Consider the following 27,415-nt stretch of genomic DNA (forward strand, 5'->3'; position numbering starts at 1 on the left):
TTTATTTTTTTTTGAATTTGCAGAAAGCACTCCAAGGTGTGTGGAAGTAATGTTCTGTCAAGCTTATGGCCAAATACCTCATAATACATGAGAAGTAACTAACTAACTATCTCATCTTCCTTGTGCTATGTTCAGTGCAACTCTAAAAACATTTTGATTTTTTCCACACAATAACTAGAATTGGGTAGCATATGTATTTATTCCCATTCTTCACATTGCAGGAGGATAATTTCAAAAAAAGAGTCAAGAAAAATGACTGTAGACCATCAGAAAATGTGTTTTATAACATTCTTGTAAAATGAACTTTATTATCATAACTAATAATGAACCGATAAACATTTCTGAAAAAAAAATTTTATTTGCTTAATTCTGCCATTGCAACGGCCTGATCAAACTCAATGATGAAATTACTCCAAATTTTAAAAGTGATTCTAAATATCAAATTTTTATTCAATTCTATAAATCCAGAGGAATTACTGTAATTTTGAATATTTTAGTAATAAAAGTACCAGTTATAGCAACTAAAGTAATATTCCTATAAGACTTAAAAGTACTGTACATGTGATCAAATATACACCGGTTAGCAGGCTCTTTATAACTATTGTATATACAATGCAGTTTCAAATGTTCAGAATTGAATTTAAAATTTTTATAGTTGCTATTTTTTTTTGCAAATAGTCTGTCATCTGTGACAAACTTATAGTAAAAGTCATATTTCTGTAAAAATCTAATATGCCAAAACTAGTTATTGAAAGTTTTTTTTATTTGGTTATAAATTAAATTAAAGATACCAAGAAATTATATTCATTTTTTTTTATTTTGGTTTAACCAATAAGAATACAATTTGGTCGGCTAAATCCCAAATGGTATGTGGAGGAAAATTGTAGATAGGCAGTTAGTAATGATGTAATTTTTTTCATGTAGTACTATCATATCCTGTACACCCCCTTGAGGGTACATGACAGGAATTTGATGATGATGATGAGAAATTGTATTCTTGATATAATTTAGAGATAAAGTAACTTCACAACTAAGCTACTTGTATATAGGGGATACGAGGGGGGGGTAGGGGTTTGGAAAATTCTGATAAATTACAAGAAAATTCTGATAAATTGACAAACAAGAAAGAACACACTAGTAGCAGAATTATAAAGGTAACTTATGTTCTTTTATCCTCGTATGTGCTTTCTTGTGGTTATATCAATTGCTTTAATATCATTTTTGTTCTAGGTGTTGATCAGAACTTTTCAGATCCCCCCCCCCCCCACCCTCGTAGTTTTGTATATAGAGGTTTATTTTTGTGAAGTCACTAGCCTCTGCATACAAGCAGATTAGTCATGAAGTTACTTCACAGGCAAACTTTGTTTGCTTACATTTGGATAAATGATAAACCAAGAATATAATTTCTTGGTATCTTTAATTTAAAGTATGTCAAAAGTTACAGCATGATTTATGAAACACTGATCCATGGTTTAAATTAAAGATGATAATTATATTCTAACTTCACATCAGTTGCCTTAGTATCCCATAGTGCAATACACATATCCCTATGGAAATGTATAATACTATGCATTGTGGGAAGGGCCACTACCCAGACTAGTTGCAACCTTTATTGAGGTGAAAAGTAAAGGGGGTACTCATCACAGGTCTAGTAGTAGTTAGTATATTGGTGCAAGAGAACCTGATAATATGAGAGATAGAGAAAAAGCCTCAGCTCTTTTATACCATCATATACCCAAAGACTATCAGTATTTCTTTTTCACCAATCTCATATAGATGAATGACAAAAGACCAATTGAAACTAAAGCACAAAGATGACTGATACACAGATGGTTAAGCCTTATCTGAGTTAACTGCCTTGAGTTGGCTCATCAATGGAAGTCAGACCAAGAAGTGATAGCAAGGTTGAGATAATGCAGAATTCATATTTCCATATACAAGTAGTCAAAAGGTGTTACACCTTATTACTAAAATATTCTGGATTAGAGATAGAAGTTTTTTCACTTGGTTATACTATAAATTAAAGATACCAGGAATTTATATCTTTGGTTTCATCCTTTATCCAAGTATAAGCAAACAAAGTTTGCACGTGAAGTCACTTCACGACTGGGTTACTTGTATATAGAGGCTAATGGCTTCATATCAGTTGCCTTAGTATCCCATAATGCAATGCACATATCCTTATAGACATGCATAATGTTATGCATTATGGGAAGGGTCACTACCCAGACCGGTTTCGACCTTTATTGAGGCCTCTGATATGTGTGTTACATTATGGGGATACTTAGGCAACTGATATGAAGTCACTAGTCTCCATATACAAGTAGACCAGTCACGAAGTGGCTTCATGTGCAAACTTTGTTTGCTTACACTTGGATAAAGGATGAACCCAAGAATACAATTCTTGGCATCTTTAATTTATAGTATAACCAAGTGAAAAAACTTTCATCAACTGATCCATTTTTGGCTTATAAACTAAAGACATATAATGTAATATACAGTCATTCCTCAACTTACGCCTGTGATTCCATACGGGAATACTTTCGAACAAGACGCAAGCGAGCTTAAGGTAAAGCATGCACAGTGGCAACAGCGCTTTCAGCGGCAACCTCCCTTGGCAGTCGGCATGTGCCTTCAACAGTTCCTCTGTTGATTTTGTGTTTGAGAAATGGGTTATTTGTGTATTTATCGTTAAATATTTTGCAATGTTTTGTGCAACATTGCCCCTACTAGTGAAGAATCACAGAAAAAGAGGAGAGCGATTGATCTTGAAACGAAAGTTGCAAGTTATAAAGCAACATGAAACTGGAAAGCCAGCCAGTGTGATCGCACATGACTTCTGATGGTCTCATTTTACAGTGACGACTATTTTGAAAAATAAGGATAAAATCGTAGCGGCTGTGAAAGGATATGCTTCCATTAAATTGACAATAGTGACGAAGCAACGACAAGGTTCTACCGGTGATGTGGAAAAGCTACTTGCCTAATGGATAGAGGACCTGAAAAGTGGAAAAGCTCATACTCCTTAGCACTAGAACTATAACTGCTAAGGCACTAAGTCTCTTAAACATGTTGAAGGAGAAAACAGAACCTAATTATGACTATGAATTCAACGCTTCTTCCAGTTGGTTCATGAGATTCAAGCAACATTTTGCACTGCATAATGTGAAAATGTATGGGAATCTGCAAGTGCTGAGAAGGTTGCAAAGGAGTTTGTAGAAAAATTGGATAAAATTATTACGGAGGAAAATTATTTGTCACAGCAAACAATTGGGTGATTATTCTCCTATTTTATAGCGGCAGTAACACACAGTACAGTTTTATAATAAGATTTAAAAATTAAAATGACAGTATATGTATTTATTACTGTTAAGTCCCTAATCCCTATAACTCTGTTTATTTAATGTATCGACTTACGTCCTGCCAGATGGAATGGAATACAGTCATCCTCCGACGTAAGTCGAGGGATGACTGTATTAAAAAACTAGAGACGAAAATACATAAAATTTAGAAATGTATGTCTCATTCAAAACAAATATTGAAATGACTTGATTAATTTTATTAACAGTTCTATATATCAAATTTAAATTGGTATATAGCATTCGTTAAACTCCACCAATATGATACTATTGTATAAATTGTGAATCAATTTTGCCAAATTCTGTCAATTTAAAAGTGATATTAACAAAAAAAACTGAACCTCATTTATTAATTTACAGATATTTATTAAATTCCATCCATACGAGTGAAGTTATTTCTATATATGAGTTGCATCCCACCCCATTTTGCCCTTGCAAATAGTCAGAAAAAGATGGCTTCACAAATTTTTGTATGGATTTCAACTATCAAATTTTAATAAAATCCGTCCAGCCAGAATCAGGAATAACTTGTGTAGGGACACACAAAAACAGAATAATTTTAATAGGTACTTCAGCATTTTGCAAAATAAATCTAAAACACTGCCATAACTCTGTCCTGCTTGAAAAAGACCTAAAAAATTACCCTGTAAAGACAGGATTTGAAAACCTGGGTCTTTTCCAGGAAAGCAAAGTGATCAAAGTACAAAAGTGGCCATAGATGATTTATTCCAACTGCTTTAGCAGTAATTTCTTTGCAAATGACAACCACAACTGAGAGATATTTGGCTTAGCAATCAGCTAACTTGCTTTCAAACAGTGTCAGTCAGTGCACAAGGGAACTCGAGAATGATACTCTAACTCCCCTCCCCCCAACAATATTCAAAACAGACAAAACACTGATATAGATATGTAAGGTTGATACCCTGTTTGAGAGCAATCTTCAAAATTCAGTATGGAAAACTAAGGTCCCTTCTTTTATTTCCTTAATGGGATACATCTAAAGATATGATTTACCTTGAAAGAGAAAAAGTTATTTGTCTGTCATTTCTAGATATGCTGGCAAGGAACTTTAAAGAAACATCTAGTCTATATGAAGCCAAATCTAAATATTTATCATATAGGATTATAACAATCTTTGCTCAGTATGAAAAAAAAAATCATGAAAACACTCAAAAACATGAAGTAATAACTAGTGATCATACTTGGATATAATATACACAATGCATGGACATTCAGGACCAGATACTGCTCCATTGAAAACTTCTTTATAAAAAAAAGATTTGTTCACAGAGACGTAATAGACCAATTAAATTTCCATCATATAAAGAAGCTGTCATTTGCTATACATTTGGAATATCACTGTAAGATCTCTACTATTCTGAAGTAATAATATAAAAATAGTCCTTGCATTACCTTGGAAAAGTAATGGTGATAAAAAGAAGAATAGCTGTATTTGCAATTACTAATCAACTAAATGTCATCTGGTTTACAACAATCCCGCTTCATATTTTTATTATTTTTTTTTTAAGGAGGTGACATGACCTGTTTAATCTACCTGTAATAAAGACAAAAATAATGGAATGGTTTGAACAATATATGAACTTCTGTCATGAAACTTTTTCACAAGTTATATAATAGATCCAATATTATAAATGCACGATTAGCATTAGTCAATATACATCCACCAAGATTGTCATAATATACTATTCTGAAACAGTAAGCTGTAATTCCCTGTGATAATGATATGCAACTAATTTTAGCTATTTTTTATTATTTATTATTATTATTATTTTGTTTGTTGGCCTTCTTGCTTAATCTTTGAGGAACTCAAAAATACTAACTTGATGAAACGTACATGTTTGTTTCAAGTTATTCTAGTCAGTCACTCCACCCATAAAAATGTGGCGCAACCTGACTTCGGTTTTATAAACAGGAAAAACAAAACCTTATGGTAATGCAAATCATATTTATGAATAATTTTAATTTCATGTTTGAATTTTTTAGAAATAAACACAAAAGAAACATTGGAAATAGACAGAAAGAGAAATTAAACTTACTGTAAGGTTTTTACTACTGTAACCATGATGTCTACCAAATTCATGCATGTGACGTAACTGGTCCATTTGAGGCGAAGAAATAAATACAACGTATGGCATGAATTCTGATGTTTTTAAAACTTTCAGTGACTAGAATAAAATACATAAATAAAATTAATAAACTTTCTAGTTTTCAAATTTTATATAAAAAGTTATATGAAACACAACAACAACAAACAACATATGAAGTTGAGTGGATCCATGTTCATTTGTATAGACTATGATTGTGCATCCAATGTGGTTGTAATTTTAGTATTCAAGACAAGAAATAGAGAAATGACTATAAACAATGTATGCTTACTAACCATGCAGGATTAATACAAATATAAAAAGAATAGTTAAGAATACAATTGAATTCTACTATCACCAAGTAGGACTGTGTGATTTTAGTATATCAGACTAAAAAGAGAGGATATCTTCAGGAAATCCAACATTAAAAAATAAAAATAAAATAACCATTACAAGATATAGATTTCAAGGCTGACAAACATGACTTATCAACATATGTAATACCAGCAAGACAATGCTGGCAGTTAAATCATAGTTCATTATGACTTAACTGATTAAGAGTTTCAATCACTTTTTGTAATTGAAAGTTGAGAGTAGAAAGGGAGGGGAGAGAAAGAAAACTGAACACCTGCAGTGATCACAGTGAAAAGCTTTTCTGAGTCTATTTGCAAGGTAGCAGTAATGAAGGAAATGCCACGTTTGAAACAAAGTACTTGACAGCTATGTTTGCTGCTACTCAGGCACCACAGGCTGATACTGTTGGTCTCAAGAATGACTGAATTACACTTTCCTTGGAGATAACAGGGTTACAGATATCCAAGGTATTGTCTGTAAGTTCTGTGCAACAATAGTAGTGGGATCAGATGCAGTCTTTGTGTTCAGAGATGATAGCTTGCATATCTGCAAGCAAAATCCATTGCAAGAAGGTCACCTTACTTCACAGAAGCAAATACAAATATAAAAATTGTCTGTTGAATTGGTCCCTAGCATAAAAAAAACAAAACAAAATAATCCTAAACTACATACACCTGGATGCATAAAACTGATTCAAATCACTGAAATACATTCACAGACCATCAGCCAAGAATGTCCAATCAAAATCCACCAGATGGTGCAATTTAGAACTTGCCTTGTTTCTTCATATTAGTTTCTTTTACTCATGTAGTACTGGATTGCAAGCATTTTTATACTTTTACTCTTCCCCTGATGATGCAGACTTGGGTGAAATAAGAAACTGCAGATAAATTATTTTATGTATTACATCATCTACTTGTTATCTCATTCCAAAAATTTCCGTAATGAATAAGCCTAGACATCTATAAATTAAAGGTGCCAAGAAATTATATTCTTGGTTTAATCCTTTATAATATAATAAATATAACAGAAAAGCCTAAACATCAGAATCAAAATATTCCAAAAGATGCAGTATATGTGTGCGAGTGCGCAATGTATTTGTTGGCAAGAGCAAGAGGTTTGTGAGTGTAAAGCAAAGATGGTTCTGAAAGTGTGCCATAAGTGTAGAAAGCATTTCATGTTAAAAACAACATAGCACAGTGGTAAACGATAGTAGCAATAGTAGCAAAAAAGACATGAAAATGAGTACACATAGATAGAAATGTAGCTGTAAAGTATGAGAATGAATTGGAAAGGAAATAACATGAAAAAATTAACAAGGAGAAATGCAAGTAGCAGTAACAGCCACATGGCTTCATTTTGGTGACGTAAATTACACAGAAATAATGAATATTAAAGATCCAACATTATTTCAAAGCCAAATGTATGTAGAAACCTATGAAAGTTTTGTAATTTTGACCAGAGAGCTTATGAGAATACAATTCTTCAGCATCTGAGTTGCCTTAGCTTACATTACTTAAAAGAACACGTGCCCAAGTGTCTTATATGCACCTATTATTAGTGTATTTGATAAAGGTTTCACTTGCCTGACAAGCGTTTTGAACTGGTTGGTTCTCTTCAGAGTACCTGGCACAAACCTTACATGAGCAAAAACATTTTTTTTCCCTTTAGTACTGAATGAGAGTTTTTGCTCTGTAAAGGTTTCTGCTTGGCCAGTGAAACTTTTATCAAATGCAATAATAAAAGGTGAACATACGGACACTTGGGCAATAGTTGTGTTCTTTCAAGTAGCGCAAGTTAAGGCAACTTCGATGCTAAAGATTGTATTCTCATAAACTCTCTGGTTAAAATGACAAAACTTTCATATAGTTTCTACATACATTCAGCTTTGATACAATGTTGGATCTTTAATATCCACTAGTGACTGCTGGGTAGCTGAGAAGACCCTTCAAGAAAATCCGAGCAATTAAATCTGTAAGAGTTCCAAGGTCAAAAAAGCAGAATAAAAGTGGGAAGAATCGAAGGAAAAGACGTTAGGCTTGCCTCTTGCTGCGAGGAGTTTCCAGTGTATCCTGCTGCTCCAAGGACGAAGATCCATGTCCTGTCAGCCAATGATAAGTTTCGTAATAGCAGTGACGGCATACTCCAGAGTTCCCACCGCTAAATTCCTTGGCGATCTCCGCGTGTGAAGTATCATCAATATTGTAAAAAGTGCTGTTTGTGAAATTTACCGGAAAGTAGAAGAAGGTATCAAGATCTCTAGGATCTTGTGTAATGAACTGGATGACAAGGTAGTAAGTAAGACTTTTGTTTAGGACTTTGCTAGATGTGAAATTTATGGCAAGGATTGCTGATTTTTTTTAGTTTGTTAGCATAAGGAATAGTAGTAAAGACGGGAAGTCATTTTGTTAAAATAATTATGAAGTAGTTTGCAGAGTTATGAGGAATTAGATAATGTTATATATTGAAGAGGGAATTGTATGTAAAAGTGTTAGTGAAGCCTAATATCATATATAGTTTGAGTTAAATGAATGTAAAGTGTATACAACTCTGCTCCTGTGTCTGAATTATATGTGAGCTTATTTAATTGCATTAGTCATTAAGCTTAAGCGAGAAATGTTTAATTAATCTAGTGGAGAACCAGACACGTGAATTTGATTGGATTATTTTAGTATGTGTAGTGTTACCCTTTACATGTATCTTGATTTAGCATGAATAAATTGTTTTGTTTGTCAAATAACTTGCCTGATTCTGCCTGACCAATGCATTTCTCATAAAAAGATAGAACCTGTGTGACCTTAAGAGTAAAAGTAGCCACGACTGACGAATAGTAGATTTAAGTGTTGCTTGACCTAGATATAAATATTAGAGACATTTCCGTGTTGTGCTGAGCACTTTTCTTGCATGTATTGGAAAGATATACAATTCCTCTACGAGATCTCTGATGCCACAGTCATAAATACAAATAAATTGTCAGAAATCAGTGCGAGAAAAAGCCAGCTATTTAGACAAAGGAATTGGCTCCAGCCAGAGGCAATTCCTAAATTCTAAAATATGCACACTTGAAGTAGCATAGTCATGACCTTGAGAGAGGGGGATTAAATTGATAGACTGAAGGGATTAAAAGGTAATAGACTATTTCAAGCAACGAGATTACAACAACTCAGAGTTATGACTGTTAAGTTAAGTAAGTTGAGTTAAATAAGTAAATAAACAAGAAAGAGAAGAAATATTGAATAGTGAAATACAAACATTTTAAAGTAAAATAAAATATCTATATAAGAATAATTTTACAGTAGTTATGAATGATATGAAAGGTGATGCAGAATGAGAGAGGATATGAATTAGTTACTGGAAGAAGTGAGGGAAAAAGAAAAAAAAAAATAGAGAGAAAGTAAAGACTAAGTCTGTAGCTATAATTAATAAAGTAAATGAATTAATTCATAGATCGAGGACCAAAACTGCTTTGACTAACCAAAAGTTATTTTACACACACACACAAATGCATGCCACATCATAAAAGTATTTGAAAATGCCAAATTTGGCATTTCCAGGATGCACTAGTTGTGGTCAAAAAAATGAATTTTAATTACATTTCTAACACCAAATGGGACCATCTTTGGCCTGAATGATAGCAATTACCCTTCTGGACATATATATGTTACCGCTAAAGTGCGAAAACCGTTAATGTGCACATTACCTAGCTAATCTGCAGATTAACTGATTTGCTCCGTTAACGTGTGGAATCAAGAGTTTCCGCATTTTACCTAGGTAATGTGCACATTAACAGCTTCTGTATCGTTAAAGTTCAAAAGTTTGTTTCTCTCATTTCCTTTCCCTAGTCCTTCCCCCCTCTCCCTCCACTTTTAGTTTGGTTTTTTAATAAGTAAACATAATTTTATCATATGTTTTTTTTCTTAATTGTAATAATATTTTAAACCGTTTGATTCCTTGTATTATATTAATTGATTGATGATTGATTCTATCAACTAATTTGTTGGTTGTTTGATTGTATTAACTTGATTCTTTAGATATCGAAAAATAAATAAATAACATTATGTTAATTTAAGCGTACAGAAACGTTGCTGTTGTTCCAGCAAAGATCTTATTTTCACTTTAATGAATGCCTAGTAGGTAATGTGCAGATTACCTAGGTAATTTGAGAAATGAAACAATTTTCCACACATTAACGGATCACCATAGTTAATCTGCACAATACCTAGATAATCTGCAGAATAACTGATTTCTGCACTTTAGCAGTAACATATATATATTTGAAGTGGAAAAAGTTATCAAACCTGAAATGTGGAAAAGCAGCTGGAGTAAATGATATTCAATCAGAAATGGAGATATACATTTTACACTGCATAATTCAGAAGAGATCAAATTCCAAATGATCGAAGTAAAGTCGCATGGTACCCATTTATGAAAAAGGAGAAATAAAACAATGTGAGAATTACAAAGGGACATCTCTAATCAGTATTCCTGGTAATATTTATTCAAATATGCTTGAGAAAAGATAAAGAAAAATAGTGGAAGAGAAACTCCAAGAAGGACAATCTATATCCAGTCCAAATAGAGGTTTTCAGGATCAGAATTTCACTTTAAGACAAACAGTCGAGAAATCACGGGAATATAACAAGGATCAGTATTTAAGTTTTGTGGATGTGGAAAAGGCATATGACAAGGTGCAAAGAGAAAAGCTGTTCAAAATGTTCCAGATGTATGGTGTAAATGGGGCATTATATCAACAATACTTAGTCTATATTTGAGCTGTAAGTCTGCAGTTAGAACTGAAGGAAATACAGGAAGATAGTTTGAAGTTAAATCAGGTGTGAGACAAGGTTGTAAGTTATATTCACTGTCAGTTATCTATATGGATCATATTTCAGAACTATAAAAGGTACTGCATGATTAAGAGAGTGAATGAATGACATCAGTGGCAGTATCTTATTGAAAACAAGAATATTAGAATAGAACTTGAAGCTGTTAGCATTCAAGAATGTGTTAGTAGAGATAATCTCAGGTATGGTCACTTAAACAGAATGGGAGAAAAAAGATCAAGGGCTAGGTGGATTGAAATGGTAAGATGTGTCTTCAAATTAATCTGTTATCTGTGAAGAAGATTAATTTGAAGTAAAATTGTTGATAGGAAGTTAGCAATTATCTAATTCTTTCATGTAGTACTATTATAATATAATTCCCCTCCCCACCAAAGCTGCATATCAGGAATTTGATTATAATATCAGGATGGTGGCAGAATGTTTTGTAGGCTATTGAAAAATCTTAGGAATGGAAGAAAGAATACTGTAAAAGAAATCAGATATGATAAAGATGACATGGAAACTGAAGATATTTGAGATGTATGAGTAACTACTTTGAAAAAATTACTAAATGAAACAAATGGTACCAAAACAGAGATAGAAAATATTGAATAGGTATGCAATTAGAAGTACACATCAATACTTGAGGTGGGAAAACCTACTAAAAACCTGAAATGCAGAAAGGAGCTATATATGATACTTGGCCAGAAGTGCTCAAAACAAAGTTTCACAATGGCTACATTTTAATTCCTAAATCCTGGTCAGCAGGTTGAATTTTAGATGACTGGAGTAGAGTTTTTGTGCTATATATTTATAATAAGCAAACTAAAAGTGAATGTGAGAATTAAAGAGGAATATACTGAGTGTTCCAGGTAAGATTTAAGCAAGATATTTGAAATGAGGGTAGAAAAACTGGGGAACAAAAACTTAAGAGTTTTCATGAAATCAAATAGTGGCCATCAGGATTAGATTTTCATTTTAAGAGAAATAGTTGAGATGTCTTGGGAACATAACAAGAATCTATATTTAGATCTTTGTTGATCTCCAAATAGAAACCACATAGTAGCCATCAAGATTAGATTTTCACTTTAAGAGACATATGACAAGGTGCCAGGAGAAAAGTGGTTCAAAATGATATGCGGACCAGATCTACTACCACTGGAGTCCTGACTGATAATAGACTAATTTGGAGAAATATTGTTGATAGAAAATTAGTAATAATATAAACTTTTCATGTAGTACTATCACTGTATCTTGTACATCCTTTGAGGATACATATCAGGAATTTGATGACAATGATACTCGCTATGGTAAACTCCTATGGAACAATGGAATGTTTATAGTGAATGCTACCTATAATGAATTTGCTATAATGAATTACATTTAGCATACCACTGACACTCATAGTACTTTGGCTCAGATGGTTCAGTATCTTGTTATACCAAGTGAATTCAATACATCACTGCTGCTGAAGTGAGAGTCAAATGTGTTAAACTGAGGATAAGGGTTCCTTTCTTGTAATAATGTAGGCTTTTCATGTATCACTATGTTAGTAACCCTATATCCCCTTTAAGGATACACCTCAGGAATATGAAGATGGTAATAGCAACAATAAATGTCACTGACATCTGATCAACTACTTTGTGGAAGAAAATACACGGGAAGTTTCATGACTCAATTATTTGAGTAAACAATCATATTAATTACTTAAAAACAAAATAAATCACTAACCTGAGGGTTACAATCTATAACACAGATTTTTCCTGACCGAATTATGGTTCTAATCGAGTCCAACTTGGTTCCATATAAATGTCCATTATGTTCTCCAAACTCAAGATATTTGTTTTCTGCTATATCTGCTTCCATAGATTCTCTAGTTACAAAAAAATAACTCTTTCCATCTTGTTCTCCTTCTCTTATTGGCCTTGATGTATCTGCAAATAATTAAGATTAGCATATAAATCTAATGTAAAAAAGAAAGATTATGAAGTATATCAAGATAAGATATCCTGCATGATCACAGTTAAAAATAATTATTAATTTGTGATAAATTAATCTCTTAAAATTGTACTTATGGCTTCCTCCAAAATTTACATTAGATTATTTATCTTCATAGTACTATGGGAAAAATTTATTACTCTTACTGTTTTTTTTTTATTATCAATGATAAATATAGTAATTGCTGATTAAAATATTTTCTTATTTTACCTATGTCCCCCCCCCCCTCTTTGGCAGTGGAAGTTGTATGAGGCAGTACATGATAGATATATGAAACAATGAGCACCTCATCCTATCTTTTCCTTAATATGTTAGGTGTGGTGACGTCCTGGGCAAGAAACTTAGTTTCACACAATCTTAATTAATACTATAATGGAGTTTTGATGATCAAACTTATGCACTGATCGTAACTCAACATATTGAAAACAGAGATGATATAATAACTAAAGTAATAAAATAATTTAACATTCATGTACACATATACCAGCCGCTGAATCAGAAACTTTTATTTAACCCTGCAGAGGTCGCGGCTGATCTGACAGATACATGCAAATTATTTAATATAAATATTCTTACACAATTCAGTGTATAGCTCGAAGGTCATGAGCAGCTGCACGTGCATACGCTATGAGTGATATTCCACACTGTTTTTTGATGTCAGTAAATTGTATCTGAGAGATACTGTGAACTCTGATGTCAGTATAGTATTGGTTTAGTTTTTTTTTTCTTTGTTCAATAATTTCTAGATTGTAACTGAAAATAAATAAACCATCATGTATTATATTTGCAGTGCTTTTTTTTTATAAGTTTTATCACATTTTAGCACATAATAGTAATGAATGTATCTCTCAGATACAAGCGACCTATGCTGCAATTTTTTTTGAGCACAACCTCCACAGGGTTAATACCATGTTGGACCTCCTTTAGCCTGAATTACAGCACATGCGATTTGGCATAGATTCCAAAAAGTGTTAGATTGCATCTATGCTTAGAACATACCAGGCATTCAGCAGACAGTCCTTTAACTGGCTCAGATTTGATGGAAGAGGACTTTACTCCTGGATATGTTTTTCTAACATGTCCCATACATTCTCAATGGAGTCTGGGCTTTGTGGTGGCCAGAGATGATGGTGAATGTCACTGTCATACTCGCTGAACCACTGTTGATCAATTCTTGCACAATGAACAGTAACATTGTTGTCCATGAAAAAAACCATCACATTCTGGGTCAACACTGGAGGATGGACTTGATTGGCAACAGTGCTGAGATATTCCATGAAGGACACCTGACCTTCCAGCAATATCAGGGGACTGGTTCTGTACCAACAGAACATGCCCCACATCATGACACCACCTCCAAAACCTAGAGTTGTGTTTGCAAGACCAGCTGGGTTCACTTCTTCATGGGGCTCCCAAGAAACTCTCTGCCTATTGTTGATACAGAACAAGGTGTACCATAACTCATCAGACCATGACTTTTTTTCTAGTCTTCCAGTGTCCAGTTCCAGTCATGGTGTTCCTGACACCACTGTAGACTCTTCTAGTTCTTTGCAGAAATCAGTGGTTTCTGTATGGGCATGTGACTGGCAATACTGATCCTCTTTAATTCCCTGCACATAGTTTGGCGAGATATGGGTCAGGAACAGCCTTCATTAAATGCTTCGGTGAATTGCTACACACAGCAAGTTCCATTTGTCTGTACAAGCCCTCTCAGATGACACCAATTTTATTCCTGACAGACTGTCTTAGGACCAAATTACACCTATTAGATAAGCAATGTCTGTTAGTTTTCCACTGATTAAACACCTGGGACAACTCACCTTTTGAGAAAGCAGACAGTTCAGCTGTTTCCAAAATCATGGTTCCAGCCAGATGGACACCCACAATAAGCCCTTTATTGAACTCCAAAAGATCCTTTGTTCTTCTCATTGTGATCAACACTACTAATGATTACTGACTAGCAGCATTCTCAAATAGTTGAATAGAACATGTGGAGATGCACGTGACCAAATATTTTGCATATATGCTGCATAAGTAACGTTTATGTACACCTGCATAAAGGTGGCCGGTATGCATATTTGCTGAAACTGGCATTATTAGAGAACAATACATTGGCTATGTGCATGAAAGCATTTTATAAGTAAAACCGAAGTGAAGAAACAAAGTGAAGCCCAAAGTGAAATCTAATATATGGCAAATTGTTGGCTTGACTGGGTGCTTTTGAGTAGTGTTAATATGGCTGATGTTTATCAAGTAAAGCTCTAATTTAATTTGTTTTCTTATGGCCAAAAAAACAAACAAGGTAGCCAATAAAATCACTAAACACAAAAAACTACATCCAGTACCACTACCACAATGACTGATTAGATGTGCAGACCATGTTTTAGATACTCATCATAGAATCCATTGGAAAATGCACGTCACTTCACAGAAGCAAATATAAATATAAAAGACTTTTCCTTGAATCTTCCACTGCTGTATAAAACTATCCAATGATGAATATAATTGTCTCATATTCAGCAAAATCTTCAAGACCACCAGCTCAGCAGTGAAGAGTACCTAATCAAGCCTGCTAGGTGGTGCATTTTACAACTTCAGGCCTCAATCTGTTTCTTCACTTTGGTCTTACTTATGAAGTGTCTACATGCATGTATCTTTACTAGTGTACTGTTCTCTAATTATGCCAATTTAACTTTGCCAAAATACAGGAAATTATTATTTTAGTTATATCACCTATGTTGTCATATGCTTCTTAAAAAATATCAATGAATATGACAAGGTGGCGATTCTATCAAGAGCCTCTACAGAAAAGTTGCTTTTGACAATATCATCTGGTTGGAAAGACCTGGATTCAAATCCCATCTAGGATGTCAAGAAACTTTATGAGGCTTTTTTAAGTATATATAGTAGTGGTATGGTTTTTCTTCCCATAAATTCTGGCTTTTCATCTTGTAAACCAACAAAAGCATGAATGAATGCACATGTACACAACAGTTGACAGCCATAATACATTATGCAGATAGTATAAACAGCCCTATAAAAGCATTAATCAGGTTTCAAGAAACCCAAGGTACTTGGCTATGACAGGCCATTGAACTTGTCAGCAATGAAAAAAATAATAACAAATAAATCTATGTCATCTGCTTTGACAAGTGTATACGTTCTCTGCAGGCTGATCAGCAACTTCTATATGAGACTGGCTAACCATTATCTGCAACACTCATATAAAGGTTCCTTACATCCTAGATGGATTCAAAACTACTTTCCAATTAAAGGGTTGAATTGTTACTGAATGAGCTGTATGATTTTCAGAGTGAACACTTTGGAATTATCTTGTTGCTAAGTATAGTACAAGGGTTTAGAATTCATCTCTTAACCTATTAGCATTTTTCTATTACTAATATATTTTTAATATATTCAAGTTATTTATACTTGGTACAGTCTTTTCATATTTGCTATAGTTCCATTTGTTAAGCGTGTTATCACTTACACAGAAGACACTGTTCTGTTATGGAAATAATTTAATTAAAGAATCAGTTTGTATACATTATGAATAACAATGTTCTATATTTATTAAACCAGAATTTATATGATAACGACTAGTCCATATCCCAAAGATTTCAGAGCCTCTGTAGCTCAGTCGGTATAGACAAAGTCCTTTGGTCAGAAAGACCCGCGTTTGATTTCTGTCCAAGATGTGAGGAATCTTTATCTAGCCTTTTTTGACTAAAGGTGAGTTAGTCGGTCTGATAAGGTAGGGTTTTCTTTTCACCCAGAAACTCAGGTTTTTCGTCTCCCAGAACAGGCAAACCGGCCCTGTAAACACATGCATCTATAGACATAGGACACACCAGGAAGCATAGGGATAACAACCTTATCCTCGAGACGGTTGCAATTGTGAAGTCCACAGCTAAGAACCTTAATGGTTCATGAAAGCTTAAGACAAGACAAGTTCTACTGGATTACTGGATAATTCATATTCAGAACATGGACTAGTGAACACTAATCCATGTTCCAAAATAAAGATGTGCATAAATTCACATGGAGAGAAGAAACAAGAAAAATGCACGAATTCACAAGTTAATAATAATGTAAACTTTTTATGTAGTGCTATCACTGTATCCTGTACATCCCTTGAAGATACATATTCAGGAATTCGATGATAATTGTGATGAATTTACCTGAATCTAATTTTAGAAGTAAAATAAAGACATTTAAAAATATGTATTGTGCAAATTACAAACTTCATCGAAAAGTATATGTAGGACAAAGTGGCTGTAAGAAATGCTTAGGGAGACAAAAAGGAAAAAAAAAATATATATATATATATATATATATATATATATGTGTAAATACTCATCCTGAATATTCAATTTAGCTATTGCTCTATATGTCTTACCAACTACATTCCTCTACAAGATTTCAAGACAGCATTTACAGAAGCTTTGCAGCAAGGCTAATTAGTGAAGTTTTTAAAGTAAGCAGACAACTAAAAAAAAGCATGACATTTGCAATTTCTGGAATACAGTATCATAAGTGGTATGTTATCTATTCTGGAAGCCAAAACAGGCAGTCGATAATTTTCTAACAGCATATATCTTCTCCCAGACATGAGATGGGGCCCATATGAATTTAATACATACAATAATACTTTCACATCTGATGTTTTCCTTTGCATATCCTAACACCTCTGTTCTTTGAATCATAGATGTTCAGTTTTAAGCCTGATCATTCAAAAAAATCAACTAATAATTTCCAATATTACATATTAATAACTATTAGTAGTTATCAAGTTTTATACATTCATTATGGGCTATGATTTCATTATTATTCACTCTAGAAGCTATCAGACAAACATTACAGAATGAATACTAATCAAAAGCATTAGGAAAATTCAAATATCAAATGGATTAAAAGTAATTTTATTTTACTTACGAGGTAATGGAGTTGCATAACGGCTAGGATCATCTTTAATTAGCCTTGTCTTCACGGAACGGCGGCCAACACCCTGAGCACCAAGAAGCACCAGTGTCTTACGCTCAAATGGAGGCATACGTGCTACCTCTTCATAAAGAAGCAATTCTGCTTTGTCAAATTCTAAGTTAAAATAAAATATTTAAAATTTGCAACAAACATTATATAAAATTATCAAAAAACTTATTGGTATTTGACTGATGCACTACACTATAGCCATGCCAGATGAATTCTAGAATTCAGTAAGTTACTAAAAACAATTAAAAGAAAAAAAAATGCAAATTAACTTATCTGCTACACTGACTTGGAATTGGACAAAATGTTACGCTCAATAGTTTGTGATCACCAAAAAACTTGGCTTCTTATAAATCTCATTACTTAACAGTATGACAAGATGGTTAATTCTATTTACATGGTCTACCATGTCTATCAAAACATGTAATCTCTAGCAAGTTTTTTCAGTTTTACTGGATGAAAAATCCAAGTTTCCAGGAAGAAAAAACCCTAACATCTCCATATAAGATCAACTAACTCATATTCAATTGAAAAATCCAATAAAAGGGATTTGCATTCAAGATGGGATACAAACTCAAGTCTTTCTAATCAAAGGACATTATTGACATTGGGTGAAGTACAGCAGCTCTCTTTATAATGTGTATCCATTTTTAAGAGGCCAAATCATTACATAGCTGCCATATTGCAGTGAAAAACATTTCTGAATAAAAATTCCCTAGTGTGCAATTGTCTTGGCATCCAGAGACTATTTTGCTGATCACAGCCAGGGATAGTTTTGGAACTTTAATTCTTCTAACATCAGCCGTGTTGAAGTTTGTGCTACTAGTAACCATTACCCAATATATCAGTAATGAGTTAAATATAACTCTCTTTTTTTTTTTTTTAAATTATCAATAATTTGATAAAAAAACAACAACAAAAGTATTAGAGAAAAAAAATTACATACCTAGATATTATTTGTATGAATAAGCTTCTAGAAACTACAATGCATTTAATATTAAACACAATTTGTCCATAATTTTACAACCATACACATACTAAACAGTTTATTTCTCTATAATTAAAAACAATACTGATTAATAAGAAACACAATTTCAATAAGTCTTTTTAAAAACCTACATAATGATGTTATGTCAGTTTTCAAATTGATCCAACCAACCATTGTTACATACAAAATCATTGTGTCCAAATTGTTTAGCAAATTTTTCTGCTTAAGCATTCAAGATCAGACCATCTATTGCGAATCCAGCACTTCTTTGAATAGTAAACCATTGAAGCAATGCTTCATCAATGTTTTAAAGTTTGCACTTTTTAAATTTTGTTGTTTTGGTTATGTTGTTTTCCATTGCCAGCATGTAAACATTATTCTTCCATAATGTTGATACCATTGAAGAGGACAAAAAAAACATTTTTCGCAAATCAAGAAACACTTTCTTTTAGTAGACATGTTTCTGATGGAAAGGTTCATTTTAAACTGATTTTATACTCATGTTTAGGTAAAATGAGGGAGCAGGGCTGGAGGCTAGACACTAGAAAAGTAGGTAGTGAAAGGATAATCCCCCCACTGAAAAGATTAGGTTATATTATATCAATGACTAGGTCAGTGGTGGCGAACCTATGGCATGCATGCCAGAGGTGGCATGTCCGAGAATTTTGCTGGCACGTCAATAATTTACATATGATATCCTTTTATATGCTTATAAATTATTCCACCTTTTTTTTTAATTGTTACAATACGTACAAGTTAAATTTTGTTTTACAGGAGAGAGCAGCTATGAAGACATGAATTTGATTGGTGCGGTATTAACAAAAGATCACGCAACCCAAAGACAAATGAAACCGACAATTTTTGAGTTGAAATGCTAATTCTCTTCAACCGAATTCCATAACATCTGCAACTGTCATAACAACATTCACTATATATTTCTTAGTTTTAAGACATTCACGACGGGGTGTCATTTATCGTTCCGACAGAACTTCTCATTACTGGCGGGCTCAACTCAAACAAAGTTTCAACCCTTGGTTGATTTTTATTGCTTGTTTGCTTTTGAGCTGGAAGGGGAACTCACACAAGCATTATTGGCATGCTTCAATTCATGGTAGAATTTTATTTGAAGTTAGCCTTTGTGATCTGTCATAATGACATCGAGAATTTCAAATGCAATCAAACAAACACTTATTTCATGTAATTGAAAAATTGAACAATAGTTTTAGTTAGATACTGTGTTTCCGATGCAATATATGGTTTTGCTTGCCTATACAGCATAGTTTCAATGAGAGGGTTAGTGCCGTTTTTATTCCAGCTGTCTCTAATTGCACTATTTGTTGAGAAATATATTACACAGACTGCAAAAGCCTCTGTACCTTATTCAGGGATACAATAAAATTATTTTTTTTCTCTTGCATCTATAGTATATAATGGCTGTTGGGGAGGGCGTGTTGTTTTTTTGTGTAGGAGGTATATATGCAAAATCTTTTAATGTCTTTTTTCGTAAAGTGAAATCAGGGGTGCCAGTTATATGCGAGGGCATGGTTATATTCGACAGTAAGCATTCGCTGACAAGTCGACATCCTTCTGCTGCTTCCCCTGATCTGCTGACTTCTATGGTGAGTTACAATGAATAAACATTTTTCTCACTACCGTTTTTTTTTTTTTTTTTTTCAAACCAACATCATCAAAATCAATTTAATACTGAATAATATTATAAATTTTTGGTGATCAGAATGGGATATGTCAATGAAACTTACCAGAAGTTAATTTAATGATGTTGGCCTGAGGAAACTACAATATTGTAGCATTAGTCCTGTGATTGATAACTAATTTAAATGCATACTTTTATATTTGTCAACATGCTACACCGTATACATTAAGTGTATTAATGCTCTTTATGATTATGCCATAATTAATTATTAATACTTATTTACTAAAATAAATAGCCAAAAGGCTTCACATCAGCAATACAAAATTATATAAATTAAGTGGATATTAAATTCAACATTATTTCAAAGCTGACTACAGAAACTATGGACGTTTCGTGAAATATGACCAGAGATCTTACATGGAATACACTCGCAGCCATACTTGCCCGTATGTAGAGGCTTAAGTGCTGTGAGGACATCATGTTGGAGGCTTAATGGATTTTTTACAACACTCAAAAAGAATTAAAATAGACTTTAATACTTCCTATATTTCGTCCTAGTCACTAGGACATCTACGGGGATTACAAAAACAATTAATGTAACATATACACAAATAACAAACAATGCTAAGCCCAACCACGTGGGTGACACTAAAGTCCTATCTAGGTAGAGCACCCTCTAAGGGTAGTAGTAGGTGGCCTGGAATGTAAGGTGGGAACTCTGGTGATGAGCATTTCCCAAATCTTCGGAAGCTTAATGCAACCTTATTTATTGAGATTTGGTTGGTTTTTGAGAGCTGCTGCTGCTTCTAAGAAAAGTCTCTCTTTCTTGAATTTGCTGTGGTGGAGCATGGTGGTTTTCTTCCATGATACCCTGCGAGTGATGTCCAAAACATGGTCAGCCAAGCCTGAATGGCCATAGTTGTGTTTGAAGATGTAAGACTTGTGTTCCTCTAGACGGATGGATGCTGATCTGATCTTTGGCCTGTCTGTCCAAAGTATGCCAGCTTACAAGAACAGGGTACTTTGTAAACTCCAGGCAGAGAGAGAGGAGGGAGCTGATCTTTCGTAGAACGGATAAGGGTAGCAAGTTTGCGGTGGGGCTTATATGCTGTGTGTAGGTTGTACTGTTTTAGTATCTTGGCTATTTTTTCGGATGTGCCACGGATGTAAGGTATGGTGATGGCATTTTTAAAATCTTGTTGACAAGAAGGACGGGGAATGGGGGAGGAGTTAATTATTTTTTTGATACTGTGATCGCTGTAGCCATTGGAGAGGAAAGTACTGTGTATGTGGTTAAGCTCAGTAGTGAGGGCAGTTCCACCGGAACAAAGATTGTGGGCTCTCTTGGTAAGAGTTTTAATAATGCCATATTGTTGAGAGGGGTGGTGGTGGGAGAGTTTATGAATGTATCTGCCTGTGTGTGTGGGTTTTCTGTATACGGTGAAGGTAAGCGTATCATTAGGCAGGCGTGTGACTAAGGTGTCTAGGAAGGGTAAACAATTGTTCTTTTCCTTTTCCATAGTGAACTGGATTCTTGTATGTAGACTATTGAGATGACTCAGGAAGGAGTCTAACGTGTCTGGGCCATGAGGCCAAATAGAGAACACATCATCTACATATCTTAGCCAGATAGAAGTTTGAGTGGGGCCGAGTCTACGGCTCGTTTTTCGAAATCTTCCATATAGAAATTGGCAAGAGGGGGTGAGAGAGGGGAACCCATGGCAGTTCCCTCTATTTGCTTGTAGATTTTGTTGTTCCAAGAGAAATACCCAGAGTTAATGGCAAAGGAAAAGAGATCTAAGATGTCAGAGGGAAAAACGTTTTCTAAGAGAGATAAAGTATCAATTAAGGGAATATTGGTAAACAAAGAGGAGATATCAAAGCTTACCAATATGTCTGTCTTATTCAAGGTTAAATTTTCTGTGAGGGCTTTTAAGTGGGTAGAGTTTTTTTATATAGGAAGGGGACCTTCCGGTGAGGGGGATCAGAGAGTTGGCCAGCTGTTTTGATAGTCTATAGCAAGGTGCATTGGTGGCATCTACTATAGGCCTGAGTGGGGAATTGGGTTTGTGGATTTTTGGTAAACCGTATATTCGGGGGGGACGGGAGCAGAAAGGTTTAAGTTTTTTCGTGACGTCAGGGGGCCAGGAAGATACTTTTCTGAGTAAGATTTTTAGTTTCTTAACTTGTGTTTTTGTGGGGTCGTGTTCTAGCGGGATGTAGGTAGCGCGATCGCAGAGGATAATGTTCATTTTACGATTGTATTCACTGGTATTAAGAACGACTGTGGCATTACTCTTATCCGCTCTGGTGATGACGATACTTTTTTCTTTACGTAGTTTCATGAGAGCCGTGCATTGGGCATATGATAAATTACTTTTTGGCGGCAAAGAATGTGCGAGGATGTTGGCTATGTCAAGTCTGATGTTGTTAGCTATCTCCGATGGTAAGCGACCGATTCCACGTTCGATGTTCACCATTACGTCAAGCACCGGCACTTCCTTCGGAGTGACGGCAAAATTACGGCCGAGGTAAAGGGCGCTGACGGTATCGTCGTTGAGCCTTTCGGAAGAGAGGTTTATTACTGTCTGGAGCGGTTGAATTTGTGGTTGCAATTTGTTTTTCACAAGGTTGCTGTATTTCTTGATGTGTTTATTTTTTATTTTTTGGAATTCTTTCTATGCGGAAGTTTCCGAAATGCCAGAGAGAATCGACCAAAGTTCAGGGTTAAGAATGGTGGAGAGCTCTAAATGTAAGGAGCCAATAGCAGCATTCGTCACTGCGAGGGTAGCACGTGTAGAGGCGATTTGCTCGCGAAGTAATGCACGGCTGGCACGGTTATATACACGAAGTGCTTTTTTGGAATGGAAATTGATCTTCATTTTAACGCAGTTTGGTATCACTCTTGTATCCCGACATCGTTTTAAAAAGGAAAGCCTATTTAGTTGCCTAGATAGTCGTAGTTTTGACTTACCGTATTGCTTCGATTTGCGTGCTAATTCTTCTCCATGGATGATTAGAATACGTGTGTAGAGGCTTAAGTGCTGTGAGGACATCATGTTGGAGGCTTAATGGATTTTTTACAACACTCAAAAAGAATTAAAATAGACTTTAATACTTCCTATATTTCGTCCTAGTCACTAGGACATCTACGGGGATTACAAAAACAATTAATGTAACATATACACAAATAACAAACAATACTAAGCCCAACCACGTGGGTGACACTAAAGTACTATCTAGGTAGCGTGCCCTCTAAGGGCAGTAGTAGGTGGCCTGGAATGTAAGGTGGGAACTCTGGTCAAAACCACTTCGTATATATAACCGTGCCAGCCGTGCATTACTCCGCGAGCAAATCGCCTCTACACTTGCTAACCTCGCAGTGACGAACACCGCCATTGGCTCCTTACATTCAGAGCTCTCCACCGTTCTTAACCCTGAACTTTGGTCGATTCTCTCTGGCATTTCGGAAACTTCCGCACAGAGAGAATTCAAAAAATAAAAAATAAACACATCAAGAAATATAGCAACCTTGTGAAAAACAAACCAGAACCACAAATTCAACCGCTCCAGACAGTAATAAACCTCTCTTCCGAAAGGCTCAACGACGATGCCGTCAGCGCGCTTTGCCTCGGCCGTAATTTTGCCCTCGCTCCGAAGGAAGTGCTGGTGCTTGACGTAATGGTGAACATCGAACGTGGAATTGGTCGCTTACCGTTGGAGATAGCTAACAACATCAGACTTGACGTAGCCAACATCCTCGCGCATTCTTCGCCGCCAAAAAGTAATTTATCATATGCCCAACGCACGGCTCTCATGAAACTACGTAAAGAAAAAAGTATCGTCAACACCAGAGCGAATAAGGGTAATGCCACAGTCGTTCTTAATACCAGTGAATACAATCGTAAAATGAACATTATCCTCCGCGATCGCACTACCTACATCCCGCTAGAACACGACCCCACAAAAACACAAGTTAAGAAACTAAAAATCTTACTCAAAAAAGTATCTTCCTGGCCCCCTGACGTCACGAAAAAACTTAAACCTTTCCGCTCCCGTCCCCCCCGAATATACGGTTTACCAAAAATCCACAAACCCAATTCCCCACTCAGGCCTATAGTAGATGCCACCAATGCACCTTGCTATAGACTATCAAAACAGCTGGCCAACTCTCTGATCCCCCTCACCGGAAGGTCCCCTTCCTATATAAAAACTCTACCCACTTTAAAGCCCTCACAGAAAATTTAACCTTGAATAAGACAGACATATTGGTAAGCTTTAATATCTCCTCTTTGTTTACCAATATTCCCTTAATTGACAGCTTATCTCTCTTAGAAAACGTTTTTCCCTCTGACATCTTAGATCTCTTTTCCTTTGCCATTAACTCTGGGTATTTCTCTTGGAACAACAAAATCTACAAGCAGATAGAGGGAACTGCCATAGGTTCCCCTCTCTCACTCCCTCTTGCCAATTTCTATATGGAAGATTTCGAAAAACGAGCCATAGACTCAGCCCCACTCAAACCTTCTATCTGGCTAAGATATGTAGATGATGTGTTCTCTATTTGGCCTCATGGCCCAGACACGTTAGACTCCTTCCTGAGTCATCTCAATAGTCTACATACAAGAATCCAGTTCACTATGGAAAAGGAAAAGAACAATTGTTTACCCTTCCTAGACACCTTAGTCACACGCCTGCCTAATGATACACTTACCTTCACCGTATACAGAAAACCCACACACACAGGCAGATACATTCATAAACTCTCCCACCACCACCCCTCTGAACAATATGGCATTATTAAAACTCTTACCAAGAGAGCCCACAATCTTTGTTCCAGTGGAACCGCCCTCACTACTGAGCTTAACCACATACACAGCACTTTCCTCTCCAATGGCTACAGCGATCACAGTATCAAAAAAATAATTAACTCCTCCCCCATTCCCCGTCCTTCTTGTCAACAAGATTTTAAAAATGCCATCACCATACCTTACATCCGTGGCACATCCGAAAAAATAGCCAAGATACTAAAACAGTACAACCTACACACAGCATATAAGCCCCACTGCAAACTTGCTACCTTATCCGTTCTATGAAAGATCAGCTCCCTCCTCTCTCTCTGCCTGGAGTTTACAAAGTACCCTGTTCCTGTAAGCTGGAGTACTTTGAACAGACAGGCAGATCAGCATCCATCCGTCTTGAGGAACACAAGTCTTACATCTTCAAACACAACTATGGCCATTCAGGCTTGGCTGACCATGTTTTGGACACCACCCACAGGGTATCATGGAAGAAAACCACCATGCTCCACCACAGCAAATTCAAGAAAGAGAGACTTTTCTTAGAAGCAGCAGCAGCTCTCAAAAACCAACCAAATCTCAATAAATAAGGTTGCATTAAGCTTCCGAAGATTTGGGAAACACTCATCACCAGAGTTCCCACCTTACATTCCAGGCCACCTACTACTGCCCTTAGAGGGCGCTCTACCTAGATAGGACTTTAGTGTCACCCACGTGGTTGGGCTTAGTATTGTTTGTTATTTGTGTATATGTTACATTAATTGTTTTTGTAATCCCCGTAGATGTCCTAGTGACTAGGACGAAATATAGGAAGTATTAAAGTCTATTTTAATTCTTTTTGAGTGTTGTAAAAAATCCATTAAGCCTCCAACATGTTGTCCTAGCCGTTAGAGCAACTGGTAGTATGGCAACGAGGGTATTCCCGTAAGTTCGCTGGTCAAATTTCCAACGAAAATTCTATAGTTACTGTAGTCGGCTTTAAAATAATGTTGGATTTAATATCCACTTAATTTATATAATATTAATACTTATGTTAGTTTAATGTATGAACTTTATAAAAATGGGAACGGTATTTATGAGTAAGTTTGTTGGGACTGAGCCCTCTAATACAGTAAGAATAAATAAAAATACAGTCTCATAGAAAAAGAATTGAGAACGACTGATATTTAGGATTCCCTGACTTTTCCCTTTTCTAATCTCACGTGCGTTCATTATGCATTTCGCACTGCACATCCACCAGAAATAAGCAGACGCAAGTGCATTATTGTTGCAAATGTGCACTGTTTTGTTTTTGCTATTGTAAATGGGAATTATAAAGATAATATAATTTAAGCATATAATAAAATGTTGATTTTTTTTGAAACTATAAAAAAAAGCATTTGATTTAAGTTATGAATTATTTTGTTACAGTTCTACTGAACATGGCTGGCGAAAATTATCACAGTCATGCAGCAGAGAGTTCCAAAGCTGGTGGACTGAAGGGTATGGCATGATTAATAAAGACAAAGCAATATGCGTTTTATGTTCTGGGACAGTTGTGTGCAGAACGTCATCATGAGACAAACCATAAATCACTCCTTGAGAAAAGCAAGGACGAACAGAAAGAATTTATTGCTCGGGCAATTAAAAATAGCAATATCCAGTCAACAACCCTAATGAAATTTATCTGCAGTTGTTCAAATATAGCTGCTGCTAGTTTTTTTGCCTCAAATGTAATTGCCAAAACAGTGGAAACCTTTCAGTGATGGGGAATATATAAAAGAAGCATGGTTAAAATGCACACCAGTTCTCTTTGAAGATTTTGAAAACAAGGAAAAAATTATTCAAAGAATAAAAGACATGTCTTTGGCTAGAAACAAGGTGAAAGATAGAATCATAGAAATGGCTAAAAATATAACTCATCAGCAAAAAGCAGATATAAAATCTTCTGGTTTAATTTCTCTTTGTCTTGATGAGGGTACTGACATAACTGGATCAGCTTATTTAGCAATTTTTATTCGTTATTGTGTTGGGAATAATATCAAAGAAGAATTGATAAGTTTAACATCATTAGTAACAACAACAAAAGGAATAGATATTTGCAACGCAGTTGTAAATGCACTTGCTGAATGAGATATAGATCCCTCCGAAATTGTATTAGTAACTACTGATGGTGCTCGCAGTATGACTGAAGAGGAAAATGGGTTCGTCAATTTATTACTGAACGTATTGGGCATTCAGTTCTGGGTTTTCATTGTATTATACATCAGCAGATTTTATGCGCAAAGGCTAGTTTCAAGCCACTGGAAGATATTATGAGCACTGTAACAAAATTGGTCAATTTTATATTGGCACACGCTTCAAATA

The 27,415-nt window shown here is 35.1% G+C and overlaps 1 protein-coding gene across 2 annotated transcripts in view; it reads right to left on the reverse strand.

The window, feature by feature from the left end:
- Positions 1-27,415, reverse strand: part of vari (MAGUK p55 subfamily member vari) — a 206,900-nt gene that overhangs the window by 11,938 nt on the left and 167,547 nt on the right. For both annotated transcript variants that reach the window (XM_090409244.1, XM_090409236.1), the window contains 3 exons: positions 17,575-17,736; positions 12,373-12,575; positions 5,417-5,545 (listed from right to left, as the gene is read on the reverse strand). In XM_090409244.1, coding sequence (XP_090265370.1) covers positions 5,417-5,545; positions 12,373-12,575; positions 17,575-17,736 — 494 coding nt within the window. The remainder of the gene's footprint in view (positions 1-5,416; positions 5,546-12,372; positions 12,576-17,574; positions 17,737-27,415) is intronic.

This window comes from Typopeltis vanoorti, chromosome 2, assembly GCF_054136105.1.
Source record: "Typopeltis vanoorti isolate ZY-2024b chromosome 2, IOZ_Tvanoo_1.0, whole genome shotgun sequence".
Lineage (NCBI taxonomy): Eukaryota > Metazoa > Arthropoda > Arachnida > Uropygi > Thelyphonidae > Typopeltis > Typopeltis vanoorti.